This window comes from Gekko japonicus, unplaced genomic scaffold (assembly GCF_001447785.1).
Source record: "Gekko japonicus isolate JY-2015 unplaced genomic scaffold, Gekko_japonicus_V1.1 scaffold37, whole genome shotgun sequence".
Lineage (NCBI taxonomy): Eukaryota > Metazoa > Chordata > Lepidosauria > Squamata > Gekkonidae > Gekko > Gekko japonicus.
In genome coordinates, this window is record NW_015171503.1 from 1583139 (window position 1) to 1596242 (window position 13104).

Genomic DNA, 13104 nt, shown 5'->3' on the forward strand with positions numbered 1-13104 from the left:
ACTCATTAGGACTGGCTACATTAGGGGTATGTAGCCTAAAATGCAAAGGAGTTCCTGCTACAAAAAAGCTCTGGGTTTTGACAACAAACAAGGTAAACAGAATAAGAAGCAAAAGGTGGGTGTGGCTGGATGAGCACACTTCTGGTAACATGGGGGTGTGGCCTAATATGCCAATGAGCTGTGCTGTCAGGGGTGTGGCCTAATATGCTAATTGGTTTCTGCTGTTGGGTGTGGCCTATTATGCTAATGAGTTCCTGCTGGGCTTTATCTACAAAAAAAGCCCTGGGTTTAGGAATACAATAGGCAAATGGTCAAAAGCCCCTCTATTAGCTTGAGTTAGTGTGAACGAGGGCCCTAGCCTTTCACACCCCCTTTTCACCTAACAGAAACCAGGCCCGAGGCCTGTTGTTATCTCATCTCTGGGAACACGGAGGAGCATCCTGACGCTGTCAATTGCAAATGTAAGAAGTCAAGTTGTAAATAGTTTGGGAACATCCTTAGGCAGACAATGTTGTTTTCCTGAGTTTTGACTTCAAGAGAACATCTATTACATAACAAACCAACGGTTGAAGTACAGATTGATGTAATTCAGTGAGGTGTCAATTTTTGTGAAATGCTTTGATGTATCTGTATAAATTGGGGCCCCTAACAAGCCATCTTTGTCCACTCGGTGGAACATTGAGAGACTAGCGCTCTCTGTGTTGTCCTGACTGGAACCAGGGGGTCCCCTGTTCTCTGTGTGTCCCTTACTTTGTTTCTGTGTGCTATCTGTGGTATGTGTATGCTTGCTATAAGAAATAGAGTATTGTTTTGTTAAGACTGGACTTCAGCCTTGCGCTGTCAACATCTATGTGTTCTATAAGTCTGGCTGTAGATCATATCAATCTGTTTGACAGGAGCTGACAGCTCAGAGTGTCAGTAGAGCTGGCTCCAACTGGTTCTGTCTGGTTCAGAGCAGAGCTAATTAACAGTGACTCAGCATTGGGTCCTGATTGGACAATGCTTGTATATATGTGATGCTGTACAATGTACCATCCTTCCTGATGGAAACCTGGTGTCTTTGTGAGCATTTTGTCATTCTGTGCAATATATTGGTGGAGGCTTGTGTGAATAAATTGTATATAGTTTTACACCAAGCCTATAAGACTTATGTCTTCTTTGATACTCTCACACCACTCGCAACCTGCAGTGGGCTAGCACCGCGCAAACCTCGACATGCGCTAGGCAGGCTGAGCCCAACATTTTGTTACATTTTATCACTAACCTTTTAATAAAGAGAGCTTGCTTGCTATAGTTGACTGTGTGAGTGTGTCCAGGTGCTGTTTTCCAGCAGCACTGTTTTACCATTTCCTCACCACATAGCCCTTGGTAAGGGGGCCGACACCAAAAGCTTCCAAACCCTTTGGGGGGACCAAAGGGGGGTGTGTGTCCCCAATTCTCACGACATAGACTTCAGTACTTTTTGTTATATAATTTCATAAATGTATACCCTCAAGGTTAAAGAAAAAAAATCTTCAAAAACTGAAACAAAAAGTAGCAACTGGATTTACCTGGGAATATGAAGATCTATAAAATTCTTTGGGACGTAACCTTCATAACTCTTCAGCTCAGCCTTATACCAATCGTCCTGAGAGCTCAAGATCTGTATACCAAAGGAAAAATCAGTGTTGGGTTAAGGGACTTTTTGATGGTGCCGCATTTGTCTGATTCATAGGCAGGGTCAGTGTGAGGGATTGGAAACACTAGGCAACTGCTGAGGCCCACACAACAGTTGGGGTGGTGGGGTATGGCCAATCCCTGAAGCTCCCAGCTCCACCCGCTGTTTCTCCCTGTCTGCCCTCTGCCCTCTTTGAAGAGTAAGCAGTGAAAGGAACAAGGGGAAGCAACAGCTACTGCCGGTTACCTCACCCTTTCCCTTTGGGTAGTAGTACTGAGTAGACCCAGAGGGAAAAGGCAAATGAGTAGGTGGGTGATGAGATGGTGAACCCACTTAGGGAGTAGGAGATAGATGTGTAAATGTATCCTTCTAAATTGTGGAGTGCTAAGAGTAATTAACAGAGACCTTGTTACGCTCCTCTCAGGCATGGAGGTAACTAACAGCGTAACAAGGTCTCAGTTAATTACTCTTAGTACGCCACAGTTAAGAAGAATACATTTACACATTTATCCCCAAATCTGACATATCTATTAGCATCACTGTTTTTCCTCAGAATTAAATCCAAACAACAATAACCTTATAAACTTAGCTTGTTATTCTTGTTTGCATCTGTTAAAACATCTTCATTATGTTGTATACTAATTTACTGTTCAACCTCTGCCTTATATGTGTGGACTGGTAAATTCCATTTCATTGTATCTTAGGAAGTGTGTATGCACACAACAGCTCATACCTTGAATAAAACTTTGTTGGTTTTAAAGGTGCCACTGGACTCTTAACTTTGTTCTACTGCTTCAGATCAACATGGCTACCCACCTGGATCTAGCTTTATAATCAGGGGTCATTTCGTAGAAAAAGAGCTAGGGGAACTCATTAGCATAACTCATTAGCATATGCCACACCCCCTGACATCACCGGAAGTGTGTCATAAGGCCACACCCCCTGACATTACTGGAAGTGTGTCATAAGGCCACACACCCCGCCCCCAATGGTCCCGGCGGGAGTGCAAGGAAGCCCCGCGAAGGCCCTCCCTGGCCCCAGGCAGGCAGGGGTGGGGAGAGGCAGGGAGGAAGTAACTTACCCTCCCTCTTCTCCTGCCTCCTCCTGGCTGAATGAGGGCTGGAAACAGGGTGGCCAGAAGCAGGGGGTGGGGATTCATCATGTGCCCCGCCCCCGTACCTCACCTGGGGGAACTGCGATCCCCCGCGATCCCCCCCGAAATGACCTCTGCTTATAATATAGTTAGCCTAATAATTTAATTTCAGCCTTGTGTCAAATGAACAAGCCTTAAAAGGAAGGCAATGAAATCATAAGAAGGATGCAAGAAGGAAAATAAATTCAGTTTGAAGTAATTTAGAAGGATAATTGCAGACTGGATTGGGATTGTGGCATTGCTGGTATTAGGAGTTTTGGAAAACAGCAGCGGGGGGGAGGGGGAGGGGGACTACAAGTGCATTTAGAAAAAAGCAGAGATATGAGAAAGGCAAGAAGGTATTAGACAACGTGCTTGTTAGTTTTGTCCAAATTCCCAAAGGCTTATTCAGATGCTGGAGGGATCTGGACTGTGTATTTCTGATGTCTCTCTGAGGGAGGAGTTCTGCTTTGAAGATCTTAAGGAGAGCTTAAGGCATTCTTTGTGAGGTTGTAAGGGGTTTGCTTTGTTTTTAATGGTCAGCACCAGAGAAATCCAGATGATGCGATTTAACCAGTTGGGAGGGATGTGTTGAAAAAAATCTCATAATGTACATGTGTGCTTATGTGCAGGCACACAATGGCATTCATGTGCAATGAAGGATGTATGTCAGTCATATGTCTTTATTGTGCTGCCCTTGCATTGGACAGGCTGAAGTGTGGAAGTAAAAATGACTCATCAGATGGATGTCTGTCATCGGTTTTGAATATTACTATGACTGCTGGCAGTCTTTTGTCAGGGAGTGTCACAACCCCTGATCTAGAACTTTCCCTACTTATCTTTACACCACTTTGCCAGTAACAAGTCTCTGAAGCCAGAGAGTTGTAACCCACCTCACCACCCTCACCATCCTACTATGTTACTATACTGGGTCCACTGTTAACTTTAGATGAGTGAGGTAAAGCTGGATTCTTTCATTAGTGTACCTTCTTTCCCCTTCCGTGTCCCTACCACAGCTAACAGACTTGTACTACAAAACTTTATCAATATCTGAACGCATAGCAGATAGATGACAACAGTGTATGAACATATTATAGGAATCCTTTTATTAAAAACTTATGCAAAGATCTGCCACCACTGTTGTTATATTTTTGTCGCTCTATATAGTTTTTTCTTTTTTCTTTTTTTAATTTAGTTGCTGGATTGGAGTTTTTTCCCTTTTGTTCTTTTTTTGCCTGCTTTAAGACAGGAATTTCTATAAATCTAACACACACAAACACAGAGGATTTCTTAATCTTGTACCAGAGAGCACAATAGCTACAAATCAAGACCCCTTTTCTCTTGATCCTACTGAATGTGTAGTGGGTTATATGGGTTGATAATAACATGGGAGTCATGTATAATAAAACGCATAGGCTTATTTAGTTTCGTGTGCATGCACATGGAGGCGTACACTTTGAATAAAACTTTGTTGGTCTTAAAGGTGCCACTGGACTCAAATTTTGTTCTGTTTATTTCGTTTGTGAGTGTGACCTGCATTGCTTTTCCATTGTAGCCTGATAGCTGACACAGTTAACAAAGATATGAGATGCGTTATACTTAATGGTGGGACTGTTGAGTGGAGGCAGCTGCTGCCAGACCTGGCCAGCCTAGCCCACCTCCAATTGGCCAGGTTGTTTTGCGTGCCTGGCCCTAATAGGTTCCCCCACCCCTTGTGCTCATTCCAAGGAGGTGGGGGGGGCGAGCAACTTCCAGCACCCACTCTACTGGGCAGGCACTAGTCTTATCAGAGATGTGAGGTGTGTTATACTTAATGGTTACAACACTGGTTCTTTCAGTGCATCAGATTTAAAAACAATAACTCAACAGCTTTAACCATTCACTGCTTTTTTGGAGGAAAAGCATCCTAATCCTGTCAAAAACCATACATTACAGTCCCTACTGAACTCTCTGCCTACTCCAGGAAACCTCCTATCACTTCTCCCTCCAAATGTCAACTCCTTTTTTAGTCCATTGGTTATCACCTGTTAAACCCCTCAGGGTTTTGTGTTCTTTTCCCACTTCAGCATTCCATTTAGCCTTTTTGAACCCAACCGATTTGCTGTGATTAGAAAGGAAAGAGGGTGGAATTTTCTCTTTGAAATTCACAGACAGATTTCTCACTAACAAACCAGGATGGTCAGCTGATGTTCCATCAATAGGAGCTAGTAATTAGGAAATGGTTTCCTGTCCCGAAAGCTGGAGATCCCTTTTTTGTTTTTGAATTAGATGCCCACCAGAACTTGCAGCAGGTGACACACACACCAAGCTGGACAGAGCAGGTAAATGTGTACCCATATGAGGGGAAAACAGCAATCAGGAATTTTGCAGGAGGCAGAGAGAGAGGTTTTTAGTTGTAGTTAACTGGGGGAGGGGGAAGCTGCAGCCTGTGTTTCTTTCTGGAGAATTACCTTGTAGAAGGGCCTTTGTCTCCACTTACCCTTTGTATGTATATTTGCAAATAAAGACACCGCCTACACTTTTTCATTCAAAGGAAAAGGTGCAATCCCAAATAGAATTACACCTACACCCATTGTATTCATTGGATTTAGAAAGTCTGTGTAGGATTGTACTGTAAGCCCAATAGCACTACCCTTGTGATGCACTAGAGGTCATGGTGCACTAGTTACCCCAGCTGCAGACCAGAGGTCTTTCCATCAGGGCCCGAAATGACTTGTCTTCAAACATACGCAGTTTAAAAAAAAAAGACATCCAGCTTGATGAAGAGTTTTGGAGAACCTGAAAGCTTGCACCCAGTTGTGTGATGTTTTGGTTGGTCTTCATACAAGGTATTGTACTAGGGTTGCCAAGTCCATCTTCCACCCCCAGCGGGGGACTTTGGGGGCATTCCAGCCCCAACGTGATGACGTCATGTTGGGGACGTCTGCCGCCCCCCCACCCCCCCGTGCGCGGGATCTCCAGAAACAGCAGTTCCCTGCACTTAAAGGAGCCGGTGTTTCCCTTTTAAATGCAGGAGCCGGCGTTTCCCCTTTAAGAGCAGCTGCATTTCCCTTTTAAGAACACGAAGCTGGCATTTCCCTATAAGCTTGTGGTGATCGGGCTTGGGAGGAAACACGGGTTCCACACACTTAAAGGGAGAGAGATGGGTGGCTGTGGGTGTTGGGGTGGGGCTTTTCCCGCCGGCTATCTGGCTGGCAGCAGGTAGAACCCCCCCAAAATGGGGGACCCCTGGCAAACCGGGGTTTTTGGCAACCCTATATTGTACAACTGTTGCTTTTGGATTTTTCTGTGGACCAATGTGGCTGCCCACAGTCTCTAGTATTGCTTTTGGAGACTTTCACAGCCTGAAGAAATGCAAAGTGCATAGCAATATTTTAGGGTGAACACTGACACAAATAGGACAGATGGACTCCCATTGTAGCTGTGTCTGAAGAAGTGAGCAGTGACTCACGAAAACTCATACCCTACCACATATTTTGTTGGTCTTTGAGGTGCTACTGGACTCTTACTCTTTTCTACTGCTACAGGCAGACTAACATGGCTACCCATCTTGAACTGGCACACTGTTAACCTCAAGCCAAACTGGCAAAGCTCTGGGGGTTTGGGCAGCTGCATACTGGCTAGAATTGCCTCACCAGTGGTTGATTTTAAAACACTTTTTTGCCAAAATGGAATGCAACTCCGTTCTCGTTCTGGGACAACAGCACTGAAATAGCAACATTATTAAAGACAACCTCTGCTTGATAGTTGTTTTGCTCAAACTAGGTTTCCAAAGCGATAAACCGGCTCTGACTTTTAGAGGAATAGCTGCTGGTGTTTTCTTTTAGCAAAGGGGTTAGAGTGGGGAGGTAGTTTCCCCCTATCACTGGGCCTCATGCTTCCTGTTTCATTAATCTCAAGCATCTGTGTGCCCCTAATCTCTTTCAAATATCAGCTTGGTATGCTCAACTGTGCGTGTGTTTTTGGGAGATATTTCCAGTTTATGATACTATTCCACACAAATGTTGAAAACTTAGTGTATTAAACAGAAAATACTTTGGTGAGATCTTGCGTTACACTTACCTTCAGAACATCCCCTGCTCGGAAACTCAGCTCATCCTCTCCTGATGCACTGAAGTCAAACTTTGCAACGGCTTCCATGTTGTCTCCTGTGACAGAGTATGCTGGAGGGGGGGGGTAACAGAACGGTGTTTAGAACTTCTTGAGACGTCATGGGAAAGATTATCTACACATACATTGCTCCCCCTCTCCACCCCCCTGATCAGCTTTTACTGTGATTAGTATTCTGATCATGGTGCCAACCTCTTGGGCGAACCTATGATCCTGTGCTATCAGCAGCTGCCATGTCACAATCAGTGCCAATGTAACATGGTCATAGTCCTATGCACAACTAGCAGCAGAGTCAACTGGTGTTAAAAGTTTTATTGCAGCTAATGAACTTAATCAGTGTCTGCATGGGAAACCACTGGGAGCCTCATGTAGGCTGTTCTGAGCTTTCCAAGGCTGGGATATAAGCTTATTTTATACATGGGTCATGCAGGAAATATGTCATGTCAAACTGCCCCTGAGGATTTCATGTTAAGTTCTGATGTCTAGAGAACAAGTGCTGTAGTAATTTTTTGTTTGTTATTTGTTTGTAGACTCAGTTTCTATTCTGGCTTTAGGTCTCAGCTAGACTCAGAAGACAGATGACAAAAAACCCTACAAAACTATTTTAAAGTAGCATAAAAGAACTAGTATGAAGCATCATAAACTTTGAAACAAATATTAAAAAGCAGCATTGGTGCCCTGACCTGGATAGCCCACAGAAGCTCGATCTCATCAGATCTTGGAAACTAAGCAGGGCTGACCCTGGCAAGTAATTGGAAGGGAGATCTCCAAGGAATGCCAGAGCTCGGGACGCAGAGGCAGGTTATCAAGCCACCTCTCTGAAACGTCCTAGGGGTCGGCAGGGCAAGCATACACCCACATAAAAACCACAAAAAAAGTTTTTTAAAAAGCAGCATTGGTGGTGGTTGGAAAGTTCAGTCAAGGCACAGCCAACTCATGGCAACCTCTTTGGATTTCCAAGGCAAGAGACTATCAGAGGTGGTTTGCTGTTGCCGGCCTCTACACAATGGCCCTGGACTTCTTTGAGAGGGGAGCCTCTCATCCAAATACTGACCAAGGCCAACCCTGCTTACCTTCTGAGAGCTAATGAGATCAGACTAGCCTGGGCCATCCAAGTCCAGACAAAAGCAGCCAGTAAAGCTATCAAAAATCAGATTTATTACAACCATAATTTGAAAGCTTTTCCAAAGATACATTTTATTGTGAGCTTAAATGTCGGCGGCAAAAGAACTTTCTGGATGTTCCCACGAGGGAGTTCCAAAGTACAGGTGCCACTGCTGAAAAATAACTGTTTCTTAGAGCCAGGGGTCATTTCATAGAAAAAGAGGTGCAGGAACTCATTAGAATAACTTATTTGCATATGCCCTGCCCCCTGACATCCCCGGATGTGTGTCAGAAGGCAACACCCACCACTCAGGCTCCACTGGACTGTTTTGGATTGCTAGCTATTGGGGGGAGGGGGAACACACAGATCTGCCCTCGCAGAGGAGGGAGAGCTTGTACCTGAATAAATCTTGGTCTTAAAGGTGCCACTGGACTGTTTTGGATTGCTAGCTATGGGGGGGGGGACACGCAGATCTGCCCTTACAGAGGAGGGAGAGCTTGTACCTGAAACGGGGTGCGGGGGCGGGCTCTGTAACTTACCTGGCTGCTTCTTGCTCCTCGTGGCCCAACTGAGGGCTACTGGGAGCAGGAGGCGGGGCTTGTTGCATGTGCCCGCTCCCTGGGCTCCTTACTGCCGGAGCTCCGCTCCTGTGCGCTCCCACAAGAAATGACCCCTGCTTAGAGCCATTCCCCTGCTAATGGTGGCCAGGGCACATAAAGGAAGGACTCTGAACCTTCTCTTAAGTACACCGATGAGCAGAGTATACGTTTTGAAGTTTATTTACTTAACTGTTAAAATTTACTTTATTTACAGTCTGCCTTTCTCAGCCATTTAGATTGAAAGTTGTCTGAGAGTAACAAGTGGGTTAGTCCGTGAGGATGGAAATTTAGTTTAAGCCAATACTGGAGTGAAGCTAAAGTAATTTTGGCTTCCACTGATATAGCACCTGTCTCTAGACGGATCAATGTATTCGATACACACCTTGGGACCTGAAGAACTGCTCTGAGAAATTTGGACTGAACTCGCTCTAAGGGGGCAAAACTAGAGGAAGGAGGCCCGATAAAAGTGCCATAGAGCATCTGTCCAACTGCCTTTGCTTGAAAGAGTTTTTGGGCAGCTGGCACATAATAAGCCCCTTTGGTGCGATAGAATTTAAGAATAGCATTGGCTGTTCTTTCACCTTGGGAGGCAACATACTGTATATGGGCTTTCCTAGCCCCATTTGATTGAAGGACCATACCTAAGTATTTAAAGCAGGAAACCTGCTCTAATGAATGCCCATTTACAGACCAGATTCTTTTCTTTTGTCTGGTCCCGAAGGCCATAACCTTGGTTTTTTGGAAATTTATTGTTAGTTCCTTATTGTTACAGAAGTCTGCAAACTTACTGAGAGCTCTTCTAAGGCCAACTGGTGTTCTAGCTAAGAGGACAGCATTCAGTTATATGAATGTTATATTTAAGCATGTGTGTTCTATGGCATGTTGCCGTAATAAATGACTGACTGACTGAGTCTGCCTTTCTCATTGACTGAAGGCAGATTACACGGTGTGAGTCAATAATACAGCCAACAGAATGACATCTAACCAACAACATAATACAACTAGGATTACAAAAATCTGAAACACGACAAGCAAAAAGTATTAAACATGATATATCTAAAAATGCAGGATATGGAATTACCTGGTCCCACTTTCTTCAGAGCTTTAAGGGTAATAACCAGTATTTTCAGTTGCTCCCAGAAACTGTTAATGAATGTTGTCTGTTTACTACAATAAGATCCTAGTGGCAATGCCCTGACAGAAACTGGGCTGCCATAATTTGAACCAGTGGCAGCTTCCAGATGGTGCTCAAAAGGAGCCCCATGAAGTACAATAGTCTGGTTGGTGAGTTACCACCAGTACATGCTTAACAGAGGGCTGAAGGTAGATCTAGACAACCTGTTGAAGTTGGAATAAAGAAGCACTGGCTTCAGATGACACATGATCATTCAGATGTAAAGCAGAGTCCAGGTGCACTCCTAAACTGCAGATCTTCTCTTCTGGGAGGAACACAGCCCCCTCCTGAACAGCAGCCTAGCTCTTCATAGGGTCAACTGCATGGACACCATCAAAAACTCAGCCAATATGATCTAAGTTGGGGGAAGGGAGATGATTTCTTAATAATTTTTTTAAAACTCCATTGTACCTAGGGTAAGCTACACATTTGTTCACCCTTGCGCAGATCATTACCAACTTCAGATATTGATTCAGGGAATCTACCACCAGAGAGAGACAGAGAGAGACAGAGAGACAGAGAGGAATTTCAGACAGGCAATATATTCCGGTTCAGGAACGGTTCCCAAACGGTTTCTGGTCTGACATTTCAGACAGAACCGTTTTAGAACCGGTTCCCTACCGGAATATATTTGTACTTTCACACACAAACGCTTCTGTCCCATTCAGGAAACAGGGCTGAACTGTTTTACCTGTAAACCACTTCCAAGTAGTCTTCAGTTTCTTCTCCCGGATCCGAAATGCTTTTTCCCGCCGTTTTTCGCCCGTGCGGGCGATCTCCAGCTTTTTTTTAAACATTCGCTTTAGAGCACTATAGCGCTATAACACAACAGCAAAACAGCGTTATAGCAACCCCATTGGAATGCCTGGAGTGTTGAGTTATAGCGCTATAGCGCTGTAAAGCGAACGCTAAAAAAAAAGCCGGAGATCGCCTCCGCGGGTGAAAAACGGCAGGAAAAAGCAGTGCAGTCTGAAATGGCAAACCGCTTCAGATCCAGCTGTTTACCGGCAGGGGAAAGCCATGTGTGAAATGGCAGCCCTATACCGGTTTACTCCACGACGGATCAAAAACGGCTTCAAACCATCTTAAAAAGGGTAATGTGAAATTCCTCAGAGAGAGAGGCAGTTTGGTGTGGTGGTTAGGAGCGTGGACTAATCTAGGAGAACTGGGTTTGATGCCCCACTTCTTCACATGCAGCTGCTGGTGGTGTGACCTTGGGTCAGTTACAAGTTCTTTCAGAGCTGTTCTCTCATGAGCAGTTCTCGAAAGAGCTCTCTCAGCCCCGCCTACCTCACAGGGTGTCTGTTGTGGGGAGGGGAAGGGAAAAGAGATTGTAAGACTCCTTCTGGTAGTGAATGGCGGGATATAAATCCAATATCTTCTTCTTCTTCTACCTCAACTGAATGAAAAGGAGACATAGAGTAAGGTGTCGTACTGATGATACTTCACCCTGAAACCTTTCATGATATATCTAGAGGTTTCATATAAATGGGAGACATTTCTTAGGATAATTTCCATACAAACCAGTAGCCTGCCAACATCATTTTTAGGAGTGGAAGGACTGCAAAATACTGACGAGTACCCCAAACTGGACTGTCATCCCAGAAGGCTGTAATAGCTGATGGTCTACAATGCAGCCTAAAAGTCCAAGAGAGTCAAAAAGGGTCACATCACACTCCCCTATTTATCTCCTAAAGAAGACAATCTGTCAGAGTGAACAAGGCAGTTTTTTTCACAAGGCTAATGTAAGATTTACCCAATTAGGGAATTACCAGTTGGGAATTACCATATTAGCTGGCAGGTAAAAAACCATATTCTAGACAGAGAAAGTACAGAAACGGTGACTTTGCACGGAAGGGAAAGCCCTGTGGTTCCCCCCCTCCCCCCCTGCCTTTAGACTGCTGTGTTGGGTACCTCTGAAGATGCCCTTTCAACTTTCATTTCCAGGGCCAGATTCACTCCCTTTTTCTTACTCACATCCCTGTATTTCTGGCCTGGTTAGCGGCGTAGTCTATCTAGCTCTTTCCTTGCTATCAGCCTACATTCTCCACTGTTGCATTCAGTGGCAAATTAAATGTGATGGTGATCGACCCATGTGTTGATTCGAGCCACCTCCGTTTGGATAAAGCAGCAGAGGGGGTGAATTAAAGCGCCGCCTGGCTGGACAGAATGGCCAGCTGAATCTTCTGCTGGCCAAGCTTTCCTCCTCCCCCTGAAACCGATTCCACCCCAGCTGTTTTTCTTCTAGTGGGGCTTTGAAAGGAGAAGTATTTCCTCTGGGGAGGCTAGGAAAAAGTGGTTTTAGGGAGAAATTGTAGATGAAGAAAGGTCTTAATACCCTTTCCTTTCCTTCTGTTGCTGGCCTTTAAATCACACTCCCATCCCCATGCTTTATAAGAGTTCAGAAAAACGCCCATAAACTAACACACAGATCATGCTGGTATAATATCTAGTTTGCTTCTCACCCACGGTAGATGAAAAGCTGGGAGGAAATCTAGGGGCTGGGGAATGAAATATTTGGCAGGGTGGTCCAGCTCCCCAGTCTCTGCAAAGTTCACAAAAGGGAAGGATGTTATATCAGTATGCATTTTATAGTGGAAGCCCCTCAAGACGATATTTGATTGGCTTTGAAACTGACCCACACAAAGATTCTTTTTTTAGAGTAGTCAGACCAAACACAATGCTTCCATAAGCCACTGTGTCATCAACCTTAAATATACTCATGTAGCTTCCATATTTGCACCCACGAATGTTAACAGAAGAGAACACATCGCAGGTAGCATTAGGACTGCTACAATCCCCATTCCCTCTGAGGCACAGGGTATATGCCCCCATGTGTTTTATGCATCGAGATGGTTTCACTGTCAGTTACAAAGGCAGATTTGGCTGCCTTTTTAATTGATGCTCTGCTTTTATTTTGCTAATGGACTGGTGTTTTATTTTCATTTGTTTAATTTGTTTACTTCATTTGTACTCTGTCTTTCTCCTCAATGGAGCTTACATCATTCTGCTCTCCATTTTATCCTCACGGCGACCCTGTGAGGTAGGTTAGGCTGAGAGAGTGTGACTGGCCCAAGGTCACCCAGCAAGCTTCCATGGCACAAGTAGGGATTCAAACCCTGACCTCCCAGACACCAGTCCAGCACTTTAAACCGCTATACCACACTGGTTCTGATGTTTTCTGCCCTTGCTATTTTTTGTTACATCATTAGCTGCCCTGAGTCCAAGGAGATAAGATGGGATATAAAGGTTTTAAACAACAACAGCAAAATCTGATTTTTGGAAAACAGACATAATTAATGAGACCAGAAAGTTAATGCTTTCCCT

At 44.5% G+C, this 13104-nt stretch overlaps 1 protein-coding gene across 1 annotated transcript in view; it reads right to left on the reverse strand.

The window, feature by feature from the left end:
- Positions 1 to 13104, reverse strand: part of GRAP2 (GRB2-related adaptor protein 2) — an 89021-nt gene that overhangs the window by 30170 nt on the left and 45747 nt on the right. The window contains exons 2-3 of the mRNA XM_015419165.1: positions 6852 to 6952; positions 1551 to 1642 (exon numbers count right to left, since the gene is read on the reverse strand). Of these exons, the coding sequence (XP_015274651.1) occupies positions 1551 to 1642; positions 6852 to 6929 (170 nt within the window). The 5' untranslated portion in view covers positions 6930 to 6952. The remainder of the gene's footprint in view (positions 1 to 1550; positions 1643 to 6851; positions 6953 to 13104) is intronic.